Genomic DNA, 25574 nt, shown 5'->3' with positions numbered 1-25574 from the left:
ACCACAATCCGGAATATATATAAAAAAAAATTGTAGAGCAACACATATAATAGAAACAATTTTACAAACATTAATTATATGAGTTATATATATAAATAAGAATACAATAATGGGAATGAATGTAATAACGTCAGCAAATGTCAATGCTAAGGAATGCACTGAATGATAGATTATTGTGTTCACGTAAAAGATATAGCATAAATATGCATCCAGTGGCAATTGCTTTTGACTCTGGCTGTTTATGACACGAGTTTACTCTAAAATATTGTTCTAATCTTTTACGTAGATAGTTGGTGAAGAGCGATGTTATGATATTCTTAGGTTTTTTTCGGTAAAGTCACGTAGGTAAAACATTAAAATTAATGAAAGTAAAATAAAATAAAAATCACGACGTTTCGGAGGCAACACAAGTCTCCGTCATCAGGTGGGACCGTCACAGCCAGATTTGCTGCATCAAGTGATTGATGATTGTGTTGCCTCCGAAACGTCGTGATTTTTATTTTATTTTACTTTCATTAATTTTAATGTTTTACCTACGTGACTTTACCGAAAAAACCTAAGAATATGAATCCTTGCAGTCACGAAAGCTTCAAATCTAGAAGCGATGTTATGACTCTACTATGTTTATTGTCGTTAGTGGCCCAGCAGTGTTGGTCCATCTGACCACAACCAATTTGATTTGTACTGTTGGTTTGTTGCCGAGAGCTTTACGATATTAATGTGTGCGTGTGTGCCGTGTGCGTTTCCACTACGTGCCTGTGTGTGTCCTTTGCATGTGCAGGGAGACATCCAACAGTTGCTGATTGTGTCAGACCCAATGGCCGCGAAGGACCAATGCACGCACTTCTCTCCGCTGTGCCCCTCGACGCAACCCAATTCCAAGCCACACTCGCTGCAGGCGCAGGAGCCAGAGGTTCGTGTGGGCCACGGTGCCACTAGCGACGTGTGCTTTCATTTGTTTTCATCGTTCCTGGTTTCTTTTGCAGGATACATGGTTTCTGAAATTTGTTCGCGTGGATACGTTTGCAAGTACTGTACAGGACAATGTGCTGTGTGGACATGCTCTTTGCAAACACAGGTTTGGAAGTGTTTGTGTGACTTTGGTTTCCACCTTTCCCACAGACTAAATCAGGACATTGAGTACACTGTAATATAGTTAAACACCTGACTGGCGCAAGATCCCGGCATAAATTAACGTCTGCAACCCAAACACAGATGTCAATTCCAGGACTGTCTGGCTCAAACTCTGAATGGTGGTAACACTAATGTGTGACCCGTTTGCACACGAGGGTGGTTGTGGTGTACTCTTTAATGCACTACAAATGAATTCTGGGAGCCTGACTTAAATTCCCGACTCTGCACACCTGTGACAGCTCACATCTTATCCAAGTCTGTGACATACACATCATTGTCAGACTTAGCATAAATTATTCTCGAGAAAAACAAAGCATTCACTTCTCATGATTGCAAGGGAAATATGATGAAGCAGCTTCGGCAAAGAGAGAATGGGTGATGACTTGCAAAAAGTGGAGCAATGCCAGGGACGAAGCAGAGAGATAACTGAGGTGACCTGGAGTGTGGTGGTTGAGTGTGAAATGAGTGAGTGTGTGAGGGTAGTGTGTTGTTGTGACCTACCTTGTGGTGGTTGCACATTTTGAATGAGACAGCACAGTCATGTCTGTTAGATCGAGTTCTCAACATGGGAGGAAGAATCAATTAATGAAGTGAGCGTGCTAGTAGAGCTATAAGAGTGATAAGGATGTGCCTGAGCACTGGTGAGCTACTGACTGGTACCAGCGGTGTCAAGATCGGCCTCTGTGGAGAAGGCTCGTGAAGGACGCTACTGGGCAGTTGGAGGCAGTCGTCCTTGAGCAACAACGGAGGGCAGAGGAGTGATGTTCACAAAAAGGTGCGGAGCGTCAGGTGGCTATAACACAGCAAGTTGGCGCAGTAGGGGGCACAGTGACGCATCTGCCAGTCATCTGTCAGTTAACCTATAGCACCTGGATCTGTCACATGACCGTTCGACAATTCACGTGGCCTTAAAGTGCACGTAGCCTGGCACAAGTGCTTAGGTGATGTCAATGCCACTTAGTGGTGAATGGCAGTTGTTGTTGTTGGATCGAATCAATGAGTACTGGATCATCAATCAACCAGACTGCTGCACATTGAATTCCATCAAATGCAGTGAGATAGGAACTTGATATGTCAACAGGATTACAACTTTTGCTGAACTTGAGATCCGCGTATAAGTGGCCATTGTTTGCAGTTAACGAAGGCCCCTTATGGAGGCTGCCTTTATACGGTGATGTCGTGACGATGGCCAGAAATCCACGTCTCTCCATCGCCTCCTTTTGCCGCGCAAACTGTGCTCCATTAATGTCGGCTATGGAGAGGATCACGCATGGCCCAGTGTGGATGAGGAGTAGAGTGCACGGTGCATTATGGTCCTATTAAAGTTTAGTTGGGATCTTTTAATAAGAAGGTAAGGAATGCAAGGAGGGCAGAACCAAGGTGTATAATAGGAGGCAATGGTTGGCAAAGGTTGGTTCTTTGCCAGGTCATGAAACCTCGCAATAGAATAGTTTTGTTTGCTATCAAATCTCACCTGGGAAAATACTCCAAATTAAACATTTAATTTGCAAGAGTGACCAGGACATCAACCGACACACAGCAACACGTGGTGACACGTGTATACGCCTATAAATCTATAACTCATATAGTACGGGCTTATACAGTGAAAATCACGCCCAGCCAAATGAAAGAATCAAGACAGAAATAATTAACTTGTGTACATCACCAGTTTATGTCGAATGTGCTGTAGCTGTAACAGTTGCCGATGTTTTGCAAATGAGTTTTAATTAGAGATGTAAATAAATTGCAAGTAACGTGTGCAACTCATCACAGTGCCTATGCCTGGGACGTTGTCAGACTGGTATTTTAAATGTAAGGCATTTCCTACATGAAGAGCGAGACGAGGTACGCTGTTAACACATGGAGTGATTTGCATATGGATGTATAACGGTCAACATCTACAAGTCTCTAATGTATAAAATGGCCGTGTCTAGTGCTACCAATGCCAAGCCACCCGACCATTCATGTTCGCAACTTCAATGGCTGCCACACCATGTGGGACTACAATGCCAGCTGCCATCATGGGCAGCGGCAGGAAATGAATGCCATCGAAAGAGCACGGAATTTTAAAGTCAGCGCATTGTAAAATGTTACACGCCCGATTTAAATTTTGGATCGTGAGATAAGAGCGGTAATCCTATTTCATCAAGGAGAACCATCCTTCACTATATTCCAAATATCTAACAAAGGCCTGCAGTGCTCCATATTGGCATTCATATTCTGCTGATTCGCATTGCACCGAAAACTGCGTTGGAACCTGACCCTGGCTGTATGGCCTAAGTATGCCACGGCCACAGAGAAATCTGTTAGAATGATTATCCCATGTGCACGGCCAACCAACACCGCTCTGCTGGCCTCATGAAGGCAGCTGCTAAGGTCAACGTTTTAAAAGGCTTCAACTCCTCGTTGGTCTCCAGAAAATATCGGGAGACTTTTGTCAATCAGAAGCAGACCACAAACGCATTGCTCGAGTCACTGAAATAAACAAAAAAGAAGACAAAGGTGACGTGAAAGAGTAGAGGCACTTTACTTTAAAAAAACAGCCAAAAAATCCTGGCACCTCCGAAGACTTTTAGGAGCAGCAGTGACACTGGCCTACAAATCTCCCCAAGTCAGCCCTGACAACATTTCCGGACAGCTAAACGGCAATTCACGAGAGCCGATCAACAAAAACACAAGATGGCAAGCTTATAAAAAACTATATTGCACTCCCAACCGTTGTGAACAAACCTCTGCATTATCTGGCCCTTTCTTAATGGAGGAAGTAGATGCTCATATTGCCCAGATGAGATCCGGGAAAGCCGCAGGCTTCAATAGGATTTATCTGGAATTCGTCAACAACTTGGCAGCATGAGCAAGAAAATGGGCAGGCACTTTCCTCACTGACATCCATGTCTTAGGTGTGGTACCAAATGAGTCGAAGATTACAGCCATTCTTAAACCCGCCAAGAACGCATTGGATGCTAAAGACTACTGCCCGATTTCCCTCAGAATTTGCTACAGGCAATTGGAGTGACTGCTGATTCAAAGGCTGAAGCCTATGCTTGAAGATATAGTCCAAAAGGAACTAGCCAAGTTAAGAAGCGGGCCGAACTTGCTGCGATCAAGTACATTGAGATGGTCTACGAACGTTACCTCAAAAACTGCAACAAGTGTTCATCGACCTCTCCTCAAGATATCACACAGTATGGTGCTAAAGCTTATAGTAGCAGTGTCTTGCCGTCTGACAATGAGACTCATCTCATACATTCTGAGCAACCGCTGATTCGTCATCTGCCTTGGTGAAGCTGTAAGCATCCAAACAAAGAATGAACAACAACAGACTCCCACAGGGATCTGTTCTTGCCCTAGTGCTGTTCTATCCCTTTACCAGTGACCATCTGGTGACATCTTCCTGCAAGTCCAATTACAAGAACAGTGCACTAACAACCCAAGCCCGCACAATAGAGGACACTAAACGTCGTCAAAAGGGTCTAAAGACCCTGGAAGCATCCTTCGAGAATTGGCATCTTAAGTAAAACACCTAAGAGAGTATCGTCGTCCACCTGAGCAACAACCAGGCCTCTGGTTCCCAGTAGTTACTCTCGAACGAATGCTCACATACCTTCTCGAACAAGCCAAAAGGAAAACAACAACAAAAAACTACGGAACATTTTTCAAAAACTTGCAGGAACAACGTGAGGAAGCGATGCTCACACGTTGGCGACATTGATGCAAGCCCTCATACTCCACTGCATACTACTGTGCCCCAGTGTGGAGTGCCACCTCTCACAAAATACCGAAATCAACATCCGCACTTGGTGTCAGCAGCAGTGCCTTGAAGTCCACTCTACTCTAGTGGCTTCCCGTGCTGGCGAATATCATCTCAGCCAACGTGCAACGCGATGCCACAACCACCTGGGAGTACCATAAGATTAAGGACAACATTGTTCTGCTGCTCCAAAAAGACCTAAAAAAACCCACGCCATAGGCTGACATCCAGTAAACCTTTCTGGATATGCGCCTCCATTTCAGCAGCTGTAAATAAATAAACACATAAGCACTCGCTGGATGGAACCGTGGGTAGCTTTAGACATGGCAAACAAAAGCCTCATTGAGGGCCCGACTGTGGAAATACCGGGATTCTCTCTCTTCCGACAATCAAGGACCTCTCGAAACCATGCTCAACTCCAACATGGGAGATGTACGTGCACCTTTCCGCAAATGGAAGATCAAAAACATCGCCTAACTGTGACGATGGTGAAGTTCAAACCATCAAACACATCACCAACGAATGTGTGATCCATGCAACTTTCTGGCGGTGGACCTGCAATCTATACCGTGTCCACTGTCCCACATGGCTTGGTTTAAATAACACTTAGGATTCAAGTTATAACACGCTTCAAAAACTGTTTATTTTCCTTCCTGACATACGAAAGTAAGAGGTGTGAAGACTGAAATTTTTACATGATTCAGTTAAAAAAGACATGATAGTGCACAAATATAATTTCAGGACAAGATAACATGTCATTCTGTCGAGGGAGGTAGACAGTTTATTTAAATGAAAAGGATCCAATATTCGGACACGTGGCACGACGGACGTTGTAAGAAGGTGCAAGGGACACGACCTCAGAGATGACGGTGATTTACATCCGGGCCATTTACTAATGCTCCGGAAAATACCCCTCTGGTTCTAGATTTGAAGCTTTCGTGACTGCAAGGATTCATACTCTTAGTTCTTTCGGTAAAGTCACGTAGGTAAAAACTGAAGTTAAAATTAATAAAAATAAAACAATAAAATCACGACGTTTCGTAGGCAACACAAGCTTCCGTCTTCAGGTGAAACGGTCACAGCAAAATATCTGTATACAGATATGTTTTATTTCACCCGAAGACGGAAGCTTGTGTTGCCTACGAAACGTCGTGATTTTATTGCTTTATTTTTATTAATTTTTATTTCAGTTTTTACCGACATGACTTTACCGAAAGAACTAAGAGTATACCCCTCTGGTCTTACAACCTTGTGATGCACATGTCGATGATATCATTGTGACATCAATGCCATCGATGTGATGACATGCACCGTTTTATGTCAATGATAACATCCGTGTCATCGGTGCTCGCTGAAACCACTCCGACAAGCCAACAGCTTTATGCGTGCACACGTGCGTGTGAGCTTCATGCCTAGTGCTCTAATTTTATGATGTGAATATCTTGACATGTGAGATTGCTGCTGCTGCCGTGTCACCGTCCCACCGTGCTTTGCCATTGGCACAATCTCCATGTGAGGTGGATGTTTACCGATCGTGCAATTGGATGTGACTCGCTCGTGTGCCCGTGCAATGTGCTACCCCCAGCCTCTTTCGCTTCCCGCCACAATCTTCACTGCTCCTCACTGCTGCGTTCACGACCCCCCCGCACCCACCACAACAAAGCAGCGCACTGCATTGCACCGTAGACTTTTCATTGCCCGAGCACTGCACACAGCTCTCTCCTCCTACAAATTAGTCCGTGCCCTTCTATTAGCAGTGTATAACCTCTCATCACCGCTGTAATGAAAGACACTCGGTATCAAACCGCAAGGCCAGGTGAAACAACATGATAATTGGAGAGGGTTCTTGCAGTCTATAAACATCTCTGGCAGATCACCAGCATTGGATGAAGCAAGCCTGACTCTGCGGATGTGATGATGAATATAGAAACCGGTCTAGAGTTTGTTTGTGCTAAATTGTACTCTTACAGAAGGCAAATTTTCCTCCCTCTCCTCACTCTCCATGTCCCCTATCCTCATTTCAATGCTCCCTCGCGGCACTCTCCAGGCTCCCTATCATGGAGCTCCATTCTCCCACACCTGACTCTCCACGCTTCCATGCCTCACGCTCTATGCTCCCTCCATTGACTCGCCATGCTCCACCTCGTCACTCGTTTTGCTCACTAGTTAAAGGTCAGTGTTGAGGATTAGGCTGGGCGAATGTGAGTTCACTTTCACTGTCTGCATTTCTTCGTTAATGCACCAGCTGAAGGCTTCCCCATCCCATTTATAGAGTATGTGGCTGCTATAACTTTTCACACGATGAGCCACTTTGTTGAGCTATTTTTTATGGCCAGGTCGCTTTAAAAAAGAGCTGCAAAGCTCAGTGGGGGCCTTACCTGGTAAATACATATCCGTCATGGGTCTTTTGGGTCCACACTTCCTACCGTCTTAAGTATGGTCATGCAACTTGTTTGATCGTACTTCACCACTTTACCATGCTGGGGTTAGTGAAGGGCAACCCACGACCAACGTAGATGTCACTCGTTACTGATTTTAGTCGTGGTGGGCAATCGAACTCGAGTTCCAACCTAGTTATTCCTGTATATCGTATTCTTCCCATCGCTTGTCCCACTCAATGGAGTCTGCTCTCTGAGTCCTCTCTTTCTCTCTCCAAAGTCTATGATCCTTCGCCATCTCCAAATTCAGGTCATGTGCCCTCATGTCATCGTTCAAAGCATATCACCACACCCCCTTGCTCTCCCCCTCCTCATTCCCTCAACTATCCTTCTCTGAACGTTATTTCGAACATGTCATATTATGACCTGGCCAAATATGTGAATCATCTCAGTCTGTTCACACTTCTCCTCTATCGATGCTGCTACCTTGTTGACTCGCTACCTCACCTCATCATTTCTAAAGCGAATATTTACCTACCTTACCCCACAAGTCCACCTTGAGTCACCTAGCTACCGGGGTGCAGCTGTTTCGACCGAGGCAATGGGCATCGTGGAAGGGCAACTTGGGCCACGCTGGCAAGCGGCGGAATTTAGAGGGCAGCTCCGGCCGACTCCATTTTGAGGCGGTGCTGAATTCAAGGGGGCAAAGCTGAACGCTTCACATCCCCAGACCCCATCCGTCCACAGGAACGTGATCGCAGCTTCGTTTGGATGCATGTTCACTCGCTCATCCTGCACAGACGGCAATTGCGAACAGTTGTTTCCCCTCACCAACATCATTCGTTACCCACAAACACTTTTCAGTCCCCCCTGTGTAAACAAAAGGACTGCATTTCCAAATAAACAGCGAATAATTCTCAAATGTCTTCCCACAAAGACACGAGGCCTCTGTCCTTGACTGAGCTCTCTGTCAACACGAGGACATTCATTCGTGCCAACATGAACACTCTCCACTGAGCCAAACCCTCCTTCCACTGCCTCAGCACAAAGAGGTCACGAGGAGGTAGTTCCACATCTACACTCGGCCGCCGAGTCTGAGCAACTGCACGCTGAGATAGAGCCACTGCATTCGAAGCTGATATCAGCTCAAGTCTGAACATGTCAGGAATAAATGAAAGCAAGTGCAAATGCACATGGCGAGTGTCGGCTGATATCGAAACAAAAATGCATAAAATTTGCCTCCTTCCCAAATGTGTTCCTCCACAGATATCTATTTTTTATACATTCTGAGAGTGACATTTTAACAGCGTTAGTAGAACACAAGCAAATTCTGGACTGGGTTTGACATTCAGTGCCAGGCTTGTCTACGTATTAATTGAGTCTTCTTATATTCCCCACAATAACGCGAATCGTTATTCTGCGTTGTGTATTGGAATGTTTCGTCAAACTAGGACCCTTATCCAGTAGAGATGGTCCTTGCTTACAAACACCTGGTATTATTTCAGCATTGGTTTAAACCGACAGGAACAGACCTCGTTAAAAGTGTCTCGCGAAAGCAAATGCAGCATATCCTCCCACACCATACACCACAACCACAAAACACATCCTGTAAAGACATCCTCGGACGTAATATTTTCTTACCAACTAGTCTCCCTGATCGTAGGCAAATACCTTTCTGCATTATACACACTAAACACCGCCTCCTACTTCCATGCAAACCTCATCTCTCTAAGTCATTTATTTATTCCCCCATATTCATTTCCAAAAATGCTTTTTCCCCTTACTAACCCCGCTACCCATCTCTCACTATGCCTTCAGTACTCTGCAGAGGAATTCGCTTACGAAGACTATGACTACAACCCCGAGACTGACACCCCTACAGACGCAGCAAGGCCAACGGCTCAAACCGACAGCGGCGACCAGATAGATCTAGACACCGAGGGCCAGTACGGCGAAGGGGGACTTGGTACTGAAGACGAGGTGGATGCTTCAAACCAGGTGGATGCAGCTTCGACAAGCAACACAAACACGGCAGGGAGGATGGATGGGGAGCCCGAGGTAACGTGTGGACACGTGTGTGTATGTGTGCTCATGCCGCAAGTTGGCACAGTAGGGGGTACAGCTGGTGCATCTGCCAGTCATCTCAGTCAGTCAACCCATGGCACCTGAGTTTGTTCCGTGACCTCCTGTCAGCGGGCCTTCGACACTTCACGTGGTTTCAAAGTGTACTTGGCCTGGCACAGGCGCCGTGGTGACATCACCATCACTTAGTGGCGAACGGCGGGTATTGGTATTGATATGCCGCAAGTGAGGAAGTGCAAATGCAGTGCTCAGAGGTATGCGAGCACTAAACTGTTCAACTTATATTCCTCTATGCATACGTCAAATAATAATCTTATAATAATATTAAGGTGCTTGCCAGGAAAATCAAAGTGCCTTATGTCAGAACTCAACCCCGATCATTGGGAAGGGACCCCCAGTTATGCTGCAAGACGGGACTCCTCAGTCAGTTAAGGGAGCCGCTTTGGCGAGGAGATGTTAGCTCCCTTGCCTGGAATACAGGAGGTTGTGAGTTCCATCCCGACCATGACCCCTGTGTATTTGGAGTTTGCATGTCTCTCTCCCCATGGTCGCGTGGATTTTTCTTCGGGTCCTCCGGTACCCCCCCACCCCCACTTTCATTTAAAATCAACATCATGCATTTAGAGTATTTGGCCGCTATTAATGTCCACATAATAAGCCACTTCGTTGAGATATCATTTGTGATGGCCAGGTCGCTTCTGAAAACAAAGCTATATAGCTCAGTGGGCCTTACCTGGTAAAATAAAAAAAATAGTTGAGTTGAGTTTGCCAGTAGTGGGCGATGTTGCTATGTGTAGTCCCAATTCAGTCATCTGTGGGTAATTTTCAAATTTGGCAACTGCGGACAATGACTCTGACTCGCGTTGACCAACTATTTCCAAATGATGTCACGATATCTTTAACGTCCACTATGAGTCAGACGGCGTGTATTATTTCACAATAAATTCTAACCAGGGTGGCTGCTGGATTCCAGCCACGAACCTCTGCGACAAGCAGCCAATGCGCTGCCGCTGGGCCACATCCCACATCACCCCGCCCCAATGGAAAGACCAGAGGAGATGGGGGACAGAATGGGAGTTCTGCTTGAGTAGCAGCAGCAGAAACAGACGGTGTGTGGAGCGAACTTCCAGTGGGATGACATTCCAGATGTCAGGGACAGCAGCGGAGGAGTCGCCCCTGGCAGAGAACAGTGGTGGTCACATGAGCACTCTGAGCTCGCTGGCATTCGGTTTATAGTTGTTACGAATTTTATAGGGACGTGACGATTGGATAAATGTGCTTGTTCTTGATTCTTGCATCTGGATGAAGCTCTCCAATTTAGGTTGAGAGCATTAATGTGTTGAAAATAATGTATTATGATCCGATGAAGGAACTGTCTAATTTGCTTGTTTCATTTCCTGTATTAGCCACCTCCCACATAGTCGCAGATGGCGTCTTCTACACGATAGGACATAGATGTAGAGGATTGTGTTCAAACAGAAATAATGAATGAACGCACGTGTGTATAAGTTTGATCATGTTAAATACAACTCACTGGTTCAGTGTACATGTGGTAGATGTGCATTTAAAATATGCATGTGAACCTACATATGTTTACATGCATTTATGCTTGACACAGGGGGCATGGTGACATCACTACTTCGTGGTGAACGGTGGCTGCTGTAATTGTGTGTATGCTTGTATACATGAGTATAAATGTGCGTGTGCAATTCCAGGCACCGTACTCAGTTGACGGAGAAGATGATCTTGATGTTACCAGAGTCATCGCCAAGCCATCACACAACCAGTCACTTGATGTAAGTATCTTTCTAACATTGCAGTAATGCAATTGATGAATCAAGCAAATATGACGGAGACTCAATAATATTTTTCCAAGAGGTTATTTATCAGGAAGTTTTACTGTTTCCAATAAGACATTTTAAAAGTGAATTTCCACAGCTGCTTATAGTCCAAGTGCGGTGTTCTGGGTTGAGCTACACATTGAGTGATTAATTCATACGATCTGTAGTGCGCACACATTTCAGAGGTGCGGGAAAATAAATAAACGATTACCAGGTCAATGTTAGAGGGCATATGGGAAATTATCCGTTGTTTGTTTATGATCATGGCCTCAGATTGTTACGGATTCAACAGGAATACATTTTTTTCTTTACATATCCAATGTTAGAGAGGCCAGTGAGTAAGATCCGGAATGGCTGCCGAAATGTCAAGACTGGCGATCATGGCAGCAGTGAATTATGGCCAGGATGTTGTTGATTACCTTGAATGAGGCAGTTTTAGTCAAGGGTGCAGGTTGATAAGCAAACTGCAGAGAACAAGTTGGGAGAATGGAGAATATTAATTGTTAACCCAACCAAAGCAACCCTTTCAAGGATGTTGGATAGGGAGATGTTTGTAATAGGTTGGTAGTTATTCAAAACACAGAGTGTCAGGGATCGGCTTCTTTATGAGCAGAGTAACTTGTCTGCCCTTTGTGATACAGGGGATTTGCCACAATTCAAAGGTGAATTGGCGAGGTGGCCAATCAATACTAATGTTCTTAGAGAGCATGTCTTGAAAATAGATAGAGAAGGGGTTCATTGGCGATGATATAAGGGAAATTATTATCTCAACTTCTGAAATGGTGATGTGGAGCTGAGTAAGGGATTGAGGGAACAGGGGTTTGATAATGGGCTGGTTTACATTGTCAGTTTAGTGATAAAAGAATTGTGGTATCCCTTTGCCAGGATCGAGGGTTTCATACACGAGGTGGAAGCTGGTGAGGTTGTATGAAGAGGTTTTTTGACCTCCGATGACAAATGGACCTATGTTTCCTCTTGATTTGAAGCTTTTGTGACTGCAGGAATGCATACTTTTTGGTTCTTTCGGTAAAGTCACGTAGGTATAAAATAAAATAAATCACGACGTTTTGATCGCAACACAAGCAGTCGTCCTCAGGCGGAAAAATATAAGACAGCAGTGGAACTGCTGAACCAACGAGAGAGCAGTTACAACAAGATTATATATGTGGCGATGGGCAAGCAAGCGGGGTCTGAGCTGGAAAGGAATTCCATCCACAGACCCAAGCACGTCAGTTGTGTTAATGGGGGAGATTAGGGAGAGAGGGATTAGGGAGGGAGATTAGCATGAAATGAGCTTCCGTCGCCGCATAAGAGTATCAAGCCCGCATATGTGCACAACACCACGCAATACTACTGCTGCTGGCATCTTCAGGCGTTGAATTGAACAGCATTGCAGGAGAGATCAAAAAGAGTACAACAAACACAAACCAATATGAAATTGTATAATTTTCCTGCCACGAAAGTTGACTCGGACAAATTATTTAAACGAAAAAAAAACTTAATTTGGAGCTTTCGTGACTGCAGGAATTACTCTTTGGTTCTTTCGGTAAAGGATAAAGGATAAAAAAAACTGTTCACGGTAAAAGTAAATTAGAGAAATATCAAAATGGACTTGGAGTGAGTATTCCAGTATTGAGTAAACCTGCGTAAAGGAGGTCCACAGCAGTGTTGACCCCACGCGTACACAATCCCACACTCCGTTCCACCGCTCCTCTCCCCATGATTGTCCCCGCAAGAGCGTCGTGCTCACATCACATGCCCTCGCGCCTCACCGCAAACCTTCTTGACTCTCCCTTAGCCTCTGCCCAAGTTCCCTCTTTTACCAATCCTCTTTCTCTCCACCTCTAATCGCCTCCATTTTACTGTTATTTCCCACTCTTTTCATTTCAAATTCCCTGGCCAATTCCCAGGCTGTTTACTCATCCCCTGAGTTTCCTGGAGTGGTTATTGGAGTGACCAGTCAGGGCTCTCAGCCCGGTCCCCTGAGTTCCCTCGCATCTCCAGCATCACTAAGTCCTCGTCTGGCCCTTTGGTGGTAAGCACTATGCTTGCTGTCTCTTACATGTCAGATGCAACTTCAAATGAAGTTATCACTCGTGGAAATGTGTCAGCATTCACCTTCTATTTAAACGAGGACAGTGTAGACACTGTTTATGTAATATAAAAGCCCATATCATTCCAGTCGTGTTTGTTCAGGTTAAATTCCAGGCTCTGCCTATTCCAACTAAAGTTCACATAATGAGATAATTGTTTCAAACACACTTCCTGAGCACAACGGCATACGCAGTCAGCTACAAATAGTACTTCTCAAGGTTGTAACAGATAAGAGCGGAACATTGTTCTTGAATTGAGCAAGGTTATTATTATTATCAGGGCTTGGGGAAACTAGATGATGGGAGGGAATTCGGAAGTGGAGCATTGTGAGGAAAGAAGAGAAAGGAGAAGTGAGGTGACCTCCAGTGCGGCGATTGTTGAACTCCGTGTGGATGAGACGAAGCTGTCAGTCGGGAAGACCGAGCCATCAATATTGGTTGAGGCATCAACAAGTAGCTTCATGAGAATAGTGACCATGGTAGTAGTGATAGAACGTTGAAAAGGACTGCTCTACATTGAATTATATCCTATCCAGTGCAGTGAGATTGGAACTGGGTGCTTACCTATTCATAATAAAGCGATGCGAAATGCACACCCCAATTTAGGATCTACTCACAATCATGCAACAACCCAACCTGCCAAGTCAAACCTTGTTTCAACTTTTTCACACATCTATTCATAACTTTAAAAATATATATTATCATTTACTTCACCAATTGTGTTTTGAATTCTCTTAGCTATGCAATGATTATATATTCATATATTTCAAGCTGTGTATTACGTGTTGTTTCTATCAATGCATGTCATGTTTTGTTGGTCTTTTTTTCCTCCATTTCGATTGAATCTGATATTTTCTGTGTGACTGAATCTTGAACGTCTTTGCCCCTCTCCGCTCCCTCTCTGACCCCCCTTGTTGTTATTGGTCGCATGTCCCCTTGCTCTCCTGCCGCTGCTGCTTCTCTCTCCACAGAGCAATGACATCACACACTCAGACGACGCCAGGGTGAGTCAGTGGGACTAGGCTGAGCCACATCATTACGCATTGCCGTGAAGCATTGTGGGTAAAGAAAACATGTAAATACATGTATTTCATGTGGAGACAGAACGGGGTTATATATATACAGTATATTCTCTTTTCCCATAATACTCCGTGGCTATGCAGAATGAGTGTGTGTACGGCATTGCTTTTTGCGTTGAACATGGCTTTGTATTTTATCTGGAGTGCTCTTGTCAGCAATATCTGGCAACCCAGCAGTAATTGTTTAACAAGCCTGACTCTGCTGATGAAACCCAGAACGTTGAAGCCGGTCCGGAGCTTGCTTGCTTAAACAAATGCTGCTGGATGGTATTGGTCTGGAAAGCCGACAGGCTGATGGACTCAAATATGTTTCGATTTTGTGTGGAGACGCGTGCTGTTGCATAGTGGGGTTGTTTCTAGGGCCAGGGCAGCATACCACGTGTTAAGTTGTAGAATGTAAACAAGTAATCAGATGAAGCTACGGTGATAATAATCAGAGGTGTGGACTCGAGTCATGCGACTTGGACTCGAGTCAGACTCGAGTCATGATTTTGATGACTTCAGACTCGACTTGGACTTGCCTCATCTTTGACTCGACTTGACTCGGGACTCGAGAGCAAAGACTTGAGACTTACTTGTGACTTGCACAACAATGAATTTGTCCCACCTCAGAGGTGTGGACTCGAGTCATGCGACTTGGACTCGAGTCAGACTCGAGTCATGATTTTGATGACTTCAGACTCGACTTGGACTTGCCTCATCTTTGACTCGACTTGACTCGGGACTCGAGAGCAAAGACTTGAGACTTACTTGTGACTTGCATAACAATGACTTTGTCCCACCTCTGATAATAATAACAAGAGATTACGTAATGTTTATTGTGAAACTTCGGGTACAAATTACATGGCGATCGATTACCTTCCTAAAGTAACCCTAACAGCAGTCACCATATAATATAGGGAACGAATGTGTGCTAGATCAACATACCCACATAGTTTGGCCTTCTTAGAGACTTACTGTATTTGAAATGCTGTACTGCCTGAGCCATGAGAGGCAATGAGCCGTACTCTCACTCGAGTTGTTTCCTGAAAATTCGATTGGAGAAATAATAGGTGTAAAACTAAATAAAACATGATTCACATACTTAGATATAAGACGTCATTCTGACGGCCAGTGGCATTGAACTGCATGCAATTATTGAAGCAATATACAACGAAAAACTGAAAGTTGGGCTCAAGATAAACAGGCTAAACAAGAGTTTAGTTCAAAATATTTGCGAAACATTCAAATATTTGTTCAAGGGACCCTGCTGAGATCGAAATGGACCGTTCCCCAAAAACGAGGAAGTAAAGAGGCAAGTGATGGCTGAGTTGGGGTGTTTTCGGGAAACGCAATTTTGTAATGAAAGCAACGTTCCTGTGTGTCTACCGAAGAATGCTTCCAATCGGCGCACGTTATGACTACTGGCTATTTCATTGCGGATTGGAAACACGGACACTAAAGGAGAAAATGGAACGACAAATTGAAAGTGTGCGAAATAAATTGTGGAGAGATGCGTGGTAGCGACTACGCTGGGAGAGAGAACGAGGAACACGTGGGATAGTAAACAAATGCAGGTTGGAGACATAATAACGTTGACTTAAAAATAGTGCATGGGCTGGAAACAAATGTGGCTACAAGGAATGGTGGCCTATGGACGGAGACTGCCGTCGGAGCACAGGCAGCCAAAGGAGAGAAGACACCCCAGGAAGACGACCGGCATACCCTCCATGTGCTTCTATTCGTCACCATCTGCGTCTCAATTCTCTGTGTTTGTGGTGTTTGTCTTTGCTTCTCAGTTTGTTTATCTCTGTCAGATAGATTTAGTCTATTTTTTTTATCTATCTCTCTATTCACGCCTCTGTTTCGTTGTACATGTATGTGCATTTCTCAGTCTTTCTCTGTAATTACGTAGCTTCGCATTCTCCATCTCCCTCTGCTCCCATGTTCCTTTGTACCTTTGTGTTTCCAAGTCAGTCTCTAATCAAATCTGTAAATGATGAGAAAACCCCATAATGAGTATCAAACAAGACACAATAATGCGTACACGCCTCCATGCATGGGCAAAATTCCTGTCAGCATTTCCCGAAGACGTGAATTATTATTTTGTCTAAGGTCACCGTCACAATAAATGTGAGCAAATGTAACCAAGTGACAGGAGCAGCAGGAGCAGCAGCAGTGATGCAGAGATCGACAACTTTGGCCACAATGCACTTCTTCAGGATGTGGTTTTTGCACATGCACAGAGGCTGTGTGCTTTGACACATTTCCGTGCTGTTTGAAGCTCAAAGTCTATCTCTCCCTCCACGTCACTGCATCTTTTTACTATCTTTTTGTGTCTTGGCATTTATGCCACTGAATATCTGCACATCATTGTATATTCCCATGTTGCCTTTTAAATATTATCTTTATGTGTGTCTACATCCCTCTGCGTATGTTTCTGCTTGTGCTTCAGTACAGGGTTTTGTGTTTGTGTCTCTACCTGTATCTGTCTCTCGCTTGATGTGGCCCTCACTCAGGGCCCCGTCCCTCCTACTACCAACAATACTACCACTGCTGCTTTTTACAAAAACATACGAAAACTAATTTTGTAACAAAAGATTGACAAATATCAGGAAATGTAGGCGAATGAATTTGCCAATCTGAATTACAACATAATTGTTTTCATATAAATATTGTTCCTTAATCCTTAAAATTTGCATTAACACGAGTTCACCGATATGAAATCTGTGGTGCACATCATAATGTGTAACAGTGTGAACCAGATGCACGAACTGTACATGATCAGCGCCGTAGCCACTGCTGGATGCTGTTGTTTAACCTCATGGCCATAGCCTCGTGCGGTCCGACACTGTGATGGATACGCTTCAAACAACGCGTGAAGCACTCAGCCTTTGTGCACTATGCTCACACCATCGGCAGCTCCTAAAGAAGTGCACTGCGGTTCTCTTACCTTCGGCCACCAATGCACTTGAGGGACTGATCATGGGTCTTGCATTATGCACAAAGGCTGAGTGCTGTGTACACGTTGTTCCGTGTTGTTTGGAAGGTATGGTTTTCCGGAATGCACTACTTTTTCTGTTACGTGGATGGGCTTCTCTCGTCATTGATCGATTTGATCACTTTGATGCAGTATTCCAAGCAGCGCTGTGTACTATACAGTAATAGTAAAAGTCAAAGTTATGTCCTACTCATCGCCTGTCATAGCCCGAGGCCAATTGTGGATATTCCACATTCCTATGGTGGGCGATGAGTCTATCCATGGGACAACCACTATTTGACTTCCCCACTCATGATCCAGGTCGCTCGTGCAAATGAGATCATCCTGGTCTGGAGTTGTCACCAAGTGAATCAATATACAATTGAAAACGAGAATACAATGTGTAACGGTGAACATGTGCATTATGTGTGTAAATGTGAAACGAATGTCTCAACAAGTAGTATCCGTAAGAACCAACAAACACATTAACCGCTCTGATTGTGTAAGTGGATCATAACCATGCAGTGCTTCAGTACAAGTTGCTTTTTTGGTACCCGCTGGGTAATAACACTGTTGGTTTATGCGACTAGTTTTGTGAAATTATTTGTATAATCACTAGATTTATAGAAAACTTTATGAATAAAGTTGCATAGATATATTGATATGTATATTATCTCATGAAGGAGCTTGCGTACATACTAAAGCTTTGTCGTTTTATATTATCCGTTGATTTTTATTTTGCCACGATGCAAAAAAAAACATTGGATCATATAAACGTAAGAGACTAACATGCTTCGTTCCTGCCTCCCCGTGCCTCCATCCCCACGCTCATCGCGGACTAGCCTGAAGAGGAGGACTCATTTTCCGAGGAGTACACTGGCACCGATTGGGAGAAAACGCTCGAAGGCGATCGAGATGCCGACTATGGCACCACAAGGAAGAACGACAGGGCTGATCACGGCGACGATGATCTCGATGGCACCGATTATGGGAAGCACAAGACGTCACCTCCAAACCAGGATTATGACTATGACTATGGCCTCGGCGAGGCCATCCCCAGTGAAGGTCCGCAGGCCGCTAAAAACAGCTGGGAGGCAGCGGCGCGTGTGAGTGCAGGAGGGCTCTCTGTTATTCTCTGCGCTGTGCAGCCCGCGTGTGTCGTGGGATGCCCGTTGTGTGTGTGGAGAGTGGAGTCTGTGGGGAGCGGTGGTGTCGCCGTTAGCGCGCTGTGCTTCGAACCTGGCAACCTGAGTTAAATTCACGCTCACGGCCAACAACAGTGACGATTATTTGAACCAGTCCTGGGCCTGCCCTCGGTCAACTCAGAATCAAATGAGTACCTAGTGCGGTGTGTAAACATCGCCACTGGGGAGACAAAGGCGGTCACCCACCCTCTCGTGTGCCGTTCTCGATAACAGGATTTTCCCCAACAGTCTGTTAAGGCTATAGGGGTATCTTTGTCCTTGCACTTTGCAGTGTATTGCTTGCGTGGAGATGTCATGTTGATAGTCTGTGCATGCTTGTGTGTGTGTCAATCTGTGTATTTTTTTGCCTGGTAGGTAGATGTGTAATGGTCATTGCACAGGCAATAGTGTACATCTAACTCCACTGAGAGTTGAGCAAGTCGTCTGGAATGTTGTGCGACACCTTTGCCAGATGCTGTGACGGCTCTGCTTTATTTCTAAATGTACGGGTATTTTGATAAATCTGCGTGTTTCGAAATAATACTTTAATGGATTGTTAATTATAATGCCTGTTTGGCTCTCATTCATGACGGTGTTATTAATTGCATTATTAACATCGCACTTGATGCCGCGTCTACGTGTAAACCTAAACACTCGAACAGAGTATATCCGCAAAGCAGTCACACCATGTGCTCGTTGTATTGCGCAGCAATGTGGGTGGCTTCCTCAATTCATGAACAATTTACACCTTAGGGGGCGTCCATACATGACGTCACGCACCTAGGGGGGGGGGGGTCAGACATTTGTGACGATGTGTGACGAGGGGGGGTTGAGAACTGTGACGTCACATCAAAATGCGCAACTTTAAATAAATATAGACAACACGTTCTACTTAATTAAATAGACTTTTTAATAAATGTTTTCTCCTACAACATCAGAGTGCAGCGCCACATTAAATGCGCACTACAATGACAATAGTTTAAAGCGATTTGAAGCATGTTTTTTTTGGGGGGGGGCAGAGCTTTGTGACGTCATATTTGAGGGGGGGTCTAACTTTTTGTGACGCCGTGTGACGAGGGGGGGGGTAAAAAATCGTCCAAAATCGCGTGACGTCATTTATGGACGGCCCCTTAGGGCGACCGTGCAGTGGTAACAGTCGAGCCTCGGAGCAGGAAGCACCCGGGGTCGATTACCGATTCCGGTACCTTTCTGTGTGGAGTTTCTATGTCCTCCCCCAGTACTGCACGGGGTAGCTTCCGGATTCCTCCTGTAGCTAAAACAATAAACCACACATTGCTGAGGGTGTCAGCCAAACGTTCCAATGCTGCGGAATGACCTGCACACTACTCAATTGGGATTGCACATGACAGTGCATCCTAACATGGCGAGACTCTTCTGAAAACGAGTCGGTCGACTCAGTGAGGCTTTCCTGGATAAAGAATCGGGATAATACGAGTGGCTTGAGGTTTGTTGTGAGTCTCTATAGGGAGACGAGCATATGGGTTTCACATTAGTGTGAATGTTGGTATATATAAAATGAAAGCATTATATTATTGTGTCCTAGAACACATGTTTATGTCATAGTGAATGGTGGCCTGTGGTAGCCAGGCCAAAAATTCCCCCCAGATGATTTGGACCCCCCATACACTAAACGTGTGTGTAGGATGAGGAAAAATATGAACACAAATGTAATGCGTGGCATTATGGGAAGCCAAAGTTATGGCATATACAGGTCGCAGGCACATATGTCTGATGTATCTTAAACGCGTACAGTCACAACCCTGTGTACATTGTGGCATGAGGGTGACCGTGCTGCACTGTTGAAGCAAGCCTGACTGCCGATCTTATATTATTCCAATGTACTTTACAGCAATTATAAACGTTAACATAAGATGGTAGTGGTCGAGGTGACGAGTGGAGTTATTCGAAGTGGGGGTGGAGTCATGGTGACCAGAGAACACGTGGGAGAGGTTAAGGAGGGGTTGGTGTAGGGGGAGTAATGGGGTAGTGGTAGGGGTGGTGATAGGGGTTGGGGTAGTAACAGGGGTAGTGATAAGGATATGATTAGTTACAGGAGTAGTTATTGTGGTTGGGGTAGGTCCTAGATGGCGGGCGGGTCCATGGAGTAGCAGTCGCAGAACGGACTAGGGGAGAAGAGATGGCGGGTGTTTTAAGGGAGGACCGAACGCCGGTTATAGTGAAGATGATTGTTTTATACGCAGTGGGAGTTCGTTCCAACGATGGGGAAGCAACAAGGAAAAGGGAACAAGGGAGCCAGAGCGCGCAGGGCGAGGGAGGCACAGAGGATCAGTAGAGACTGGGAGCGTAGAGGGTACGATGGGACAGAGTAGTAAGATATTCGAGAAGCAAGATAAGGTGGGGCAAGGCCTTGGAGGGATTTATAAACCAGAAAGAGTGACAGATGTTAACAGACATCGAGGGTAGACAGGGAGTACAGTGGTTGGGAAAGGAGAGTAGAAGTGTGGGGAGTATGGGGGAAGTAAAACATTATCTGGGTTGAGGCATGTTGTGTCTGTTGGAGAGGAGTGAAGGCATGGGCAGACACTGAATGTGCAAATCAGTCCAGGGTTTGCTGGCGTTGAACCAATAGCGCTGAAATGATTAACTTCAAGGAGGAGGGGCCGTGTGGCTGATAGGATGTGAGAAAAATATCGTTAATATTGTATGCGGAGTGACAGGCAATGGAAGCAGGTGAATTGTCCACTTCGTTGTCAGTGCAATTGATGTGGCCTAGGACTCCATCACCTCGCGCCACCCTCCCCACTGCCACGTCATTAACGCACGCCTGCCCCCCAAACGCTTTGATTCAGCCATCTCTAGCTCCTTCCCCATGTGGATAAATATCCCCAGTGCTATGTGAGTTATGTAATATGAGCTGCGGTCGTGTGCATGGATGTTGCATTGGGTCTTGTGTGCATTTTTCGTTGCGTTTGCATGTTAGTGGGTATCCAATGTTGATTTGAAGATTTCGGGACTGCAGGAATCCATACTCTTTGGTTCTTTCGGTAAAGTCAAGTAAGTATAAAAAATAATAGATCACGACGTTTCGATCGCAACACAAGCAACCGTCATCATGTGTGAAACAAACAGCAGGAGGACTGCTGATGTAGGAGAAAGAGCTGCTGCAACCTTTCTCCTACGTCAGAAAGAACCAAAGAGTATGGTATCCAATGTGTCTATGAAATGGGTTTCCTTCGTATGTGTGTGTGCATGCGATGCACCGGTGCATAGGATATTTCACATGTGCAGCGTACGATGAGATTGTGCCTACGTGTGTGCGCATGCCTGTACATGCGAGTGCCCGTATATAAGCGTAATCTATGTCTCTGTGTTTAAGTGTATGTGCCTATGTATGTACATTTTCGAGTGTGCAGGTATCGGGAGATTTCGGAGAGAAGGGACAGAAGGGAGAGCCGGCAGTCGTGGAGCCCGTGAGTGTAACACGTGGTGACGGGGTGATGTTGTCATGAAGATCGTGACATTGTTGGTGTAGACCACGGGGGTGATGTTGTCACGAAGGTCGTGACATTAATTGAAGCAGACTTTAGCAGCTTCAAAGAATGCTCTTGGGAAACACTAAACTAGGCAGGTCCCATTGAGCACGGAAAGCGGAGATTTGATGTTTCCTAAGTGGGGACACGGCAAGTTTTGCGCTATGCTGAATGGTGGCCACAGTGTTTATTCATTGCCCTAGCCTGTACATTACATCAGGCAACTCAGCATCGTTTGTTTAGCAGGCCCCGCTGATGAGGTTCAGGTCAAAACCCATCCAGAGTTTGCCTGCTTCAATTAAAAAAAGGTCCAATTTAACTTAACTTTCGTCTAGTCTATTATCCCAGTAGAATCATGAGACTTTGTAAGGCGTTAACTGGGTAAATCGTATTCTATATTTATATGTTGACCTCAGTTCAGGGAGACTGTTGCTTAATGATGTGTATTGTGCACGACACGCCGAAATCGTGCTACTGAGAGATGCCTCAGCTCTGTGCCTTCATTTTCTACCACCCTTGCGCTGTACGAATCTGGGTGTGCCTTGCCTCAACTCAGATTTAAACGTGAAACGAGTGTCGTTTTGACAAATTAAAGTGGCATCACCAAAGAGACCATTCTCAAGTTGCCTGCAATTGATGAATGGCGAAGGCGCTTATTATGGAATCTCCCAGTGAATATTTTCATACACTGCACATGCAGTCCAAGACCACTAGGTAGTGATGCAGGCACAGCAATGGGAGAGAATGGTAAATCATTAGTTCCCGATCACTTTAAGGACAATAAATAAGCAGACAATTCACTTACTATATTATTGTATTGACGTAAAAGCATTTTTTTTCACATCCCATCGGCCACACGGCCTTCTGGGAGTGATTTTTTTTCAGCAGATTGTGTTCAATAGCAGCAAACTCTGAACCAGTTTCAATATGCAGTGTCTCATCAGCAGCCAGGCTTGCTTAAACCATTTCTGGTGAACTGCAAGATGCGTATAAGTCAAAAGGACTCTCTGTAGGATTCTGGGTCCTGGTTCAATGAAAAAAACTCTTACGATGCATAACACACTGTGCAGAATGTAAATAATCAAAGCGCCTCATTTTCAAAGGCAAACTGGCAGGGAGTTTTTGTTGTGTCACTCGCACCCACACTCAACCATGAGTGCTGGCATGGCCCAGTGGTAGCACATTCGCCACTTGTCACGGAGGTTCACAGCTTAAATACAGCGGCCGCCCGGATTAATGCTGGGGTTTGTTTTAACCATCATAATAATAATATTATTCACTCATCTGCTAAACAGGGGTCATTCACGTGAGTAAGCCGTTGTGTGCTGGTGTCAGCATCCTAAGTTTGTAAAGTTACACCACAAATGACTGTTGGGATGACACATGGAAACTATCGCCCCTGACTGTGAAAAGTGTCACGAGCCTCCTAAAAAAAATGACGAGACTCGGGGAGGATATTCTGGGTCAATTAGCATGACAATAGTAATTTAACTATTACTAATATATGTTGAACTTCTTGCACACTGTACGTAGCCAACCATGCTAATCTAACTACTTGAGTGTTGAGCAAAACTAAAATACTCTCACTTGATTTGAAGCTTTCGTGACTGCAGGAATTACTCTTTGGTTCTTTCGATAAAGTCTCAAATTTAGTTCTACCTGATGGCAGTTGCTTGTGTTGCAATCGAAACGTCGTATTCTATTATTTAATTTATTTTATTTTTACGTGACTTGACCGAAAGAACCAAAGAGTAAAATACAATATATTCAACATATTTTATTAAAGTATAGAAAAACTAAAAACGTTCACAAAGTTGCATGGACAGATGCATGCTTGGAATGACGTTGAGAGAGTAAGAGGAGCACATTGATTAGAGAGCGCACGCCAGTTTATGACATCCACAGTTCATAAAAGGGGGCTTAGGCAGGACCACGGAACCTCCGAGTATCACGGTTGGCTACGTACAGGGCAAAAGAAGTTTAGCGTAGAGACGTACGACAAGGCCAGAAGGGACTATGTCAGTCAAGGAAAGGAATACATTGGAGAACCCGTACGCCTAGGAGATGGAACGATGAGATAATTTTGTGTATAGGTGCAGGATGGATTGGGGAGGCATTCATTCAACATTAGATAACTCATGGCTGATGATGACGATGATGACTTAATGCATGGTTTTTGTTTTGATTTCATGTAAATTTGCTTGGCTTCTCACAATTGTACTTTTGTGATATTTTTCTTTCTCAGGGGATGCTCATTGAAGGACCACCAGGGTTTGATGGCCCCCCAGTAAGTGATTAATTCGAATTTCCATATCATTGATTCACAGACTGTTGGGGCAAGTGTTGTGAGTGAGCACCTATTAAGGCCGGCACTTTAAACGAGGGGGTGGACAGTTATCACTACGAGGGAGGGGGTGGATAGTCAGCACCACGCCCGGCCGCTTGTTTCTCCCCAGTGATGATGTTTACACACCGTGCCAGGTTCTCATTTAAGGCTGAGTCAATCAAGCGGAGGCCCAGGATCGGTTCAAATATTCCTCACCGTTTTCTGGCCACGAGCGGGAATTGAACTCCAATGGCCAATTGCGTAGCCTAGCGCATTAACCACTATGCCACTGCTTCCCACACATACATGTTTATACGTTGTGTTTACAGATTAATATGCACGTGTGTGTCTTGGGAGTGTCGGTGATAAGCAGAGATTGTGGTGTTCGTACGTAATTGCACATCAATGGTAACACATTTACCTCACAGCAAGAACAGTTCTGGGTTCGATTCCTAACTTGGGTGCCTTTTTGTGTGAAGTTGTATGTTCTCCCCCTGCATCAGTTTCCTCTGTGTTCTCTGGTTTTCTCCCACAGCTAAAAAAAACACACATACAATGTAACTGTTTTTTGGCAAACAACCCAATGCTAAACACTTACCTGAAAATGACTCAATTGGGATTGCACACAACAGCAGCATCGCCCCCTACTGGGATAACTTTGGAGGACCCTTCTGATAAAGTATTGAGACTCAGTGGGCAAACAAGCGGTCTAGAGAAGTAGAAAAATATTCCTGTATGATGTGTCCACGTGCTGACGAGGTGGTGATTCGTGTGTCCTCAGGGATATCCAGGCCCTCCTGGACCTGTTGGGCCTGCAGGACCTTCAGGAGACAATGGTGATCGGGTGAGATCTCTCTCCACTGTTTAATCTTAAATAGAGTATTAAAATAGACGTACCCTTACATTTTTGTACTGGTTTAATTAGGGGTGTATTTAATGAGAACAATAATTAGGTAGGCAACCCAAAGCTTGTTGAAAGGAGAAATTGTCCAGCCACACAAACACTGACGTTGCTAACTTTAACACAATCTCTGCCGATTCCAAGTCCAGCACAACCTCTAACAACCAACACCACCAAGTACACGGGTTTCCACCCTGGTCATGTAACCCGGGTTTTACTCTCCAGCTGAGCTGGGCTCTCCCTCAACATAGAGCTATTGTCACTACTAAGATATTGTTATTACTAAGCTACTGTCACCACTAAGACGTCATACTGACTGAGCCGCCGCTCTGGA

The 25574-nt window shown here is 44.9% G+C and overlaps 1 protein-coding gene across 7 annotated transcripts in view; it reads left to right on the top strand.

The window, feature by feature from the left end:
• LOC144719622 (uncharacterized) overlaps positions 1–25574 on the top strand; it is a 152480-nt gene that overhangs the window by 38110 nt on the left and 88796 nt on the right. For 2 of the 7 annotated variants that reach the window (XM_078595719.1, XM_078595718.1), the window contains exons 5-12: positions 782–913; positions 9082–9321; positions 11061–11141; positions 14251–14283; positions 18160–18423; positions 21897–21953; positions 24259–24300; positions 25121–25183. In XM_078595719.1, coding sequence (XP_078451845.1) covers positions 782–913; positions 9082–9321; positions 11061–11141; positions 14251–14283; positions 18160–18423; positions 21897–21953; positions 24259–24300; positions 25121–25183 — 912 coding nt within the window. The remainder of the gene's footprint in view (positions 1–781; positions 914–9081; positions 9322–11060; positions 11142–14250; positions 14284–18159; positions 18424–21896; positions 21954–24258; positions 24301–25120; positions 25184–25574) is intronic. The other 5 variants (XM_078595721.1, XM_078595723.1, XM_078595722.1 and 2 more) reach the window with 5 other exon arrangements.

This window comes from Lampetra planeri, chromosome 6, assembly GCF_965212315.1.
Source record: "Lampetra planeri chromosome 6, kcLamPlan1.2.h2, whole genome shotgun sequence".
NCBI lineage: Eukaryota > Metazoa > Chordata > Hyperoartia > Petromyzontiformes > Petromyzontidae > Lampetra > Lampetra planeri.
This window is presented reverse-complemented; position numbering and strand designations above follow the sequence as displayed.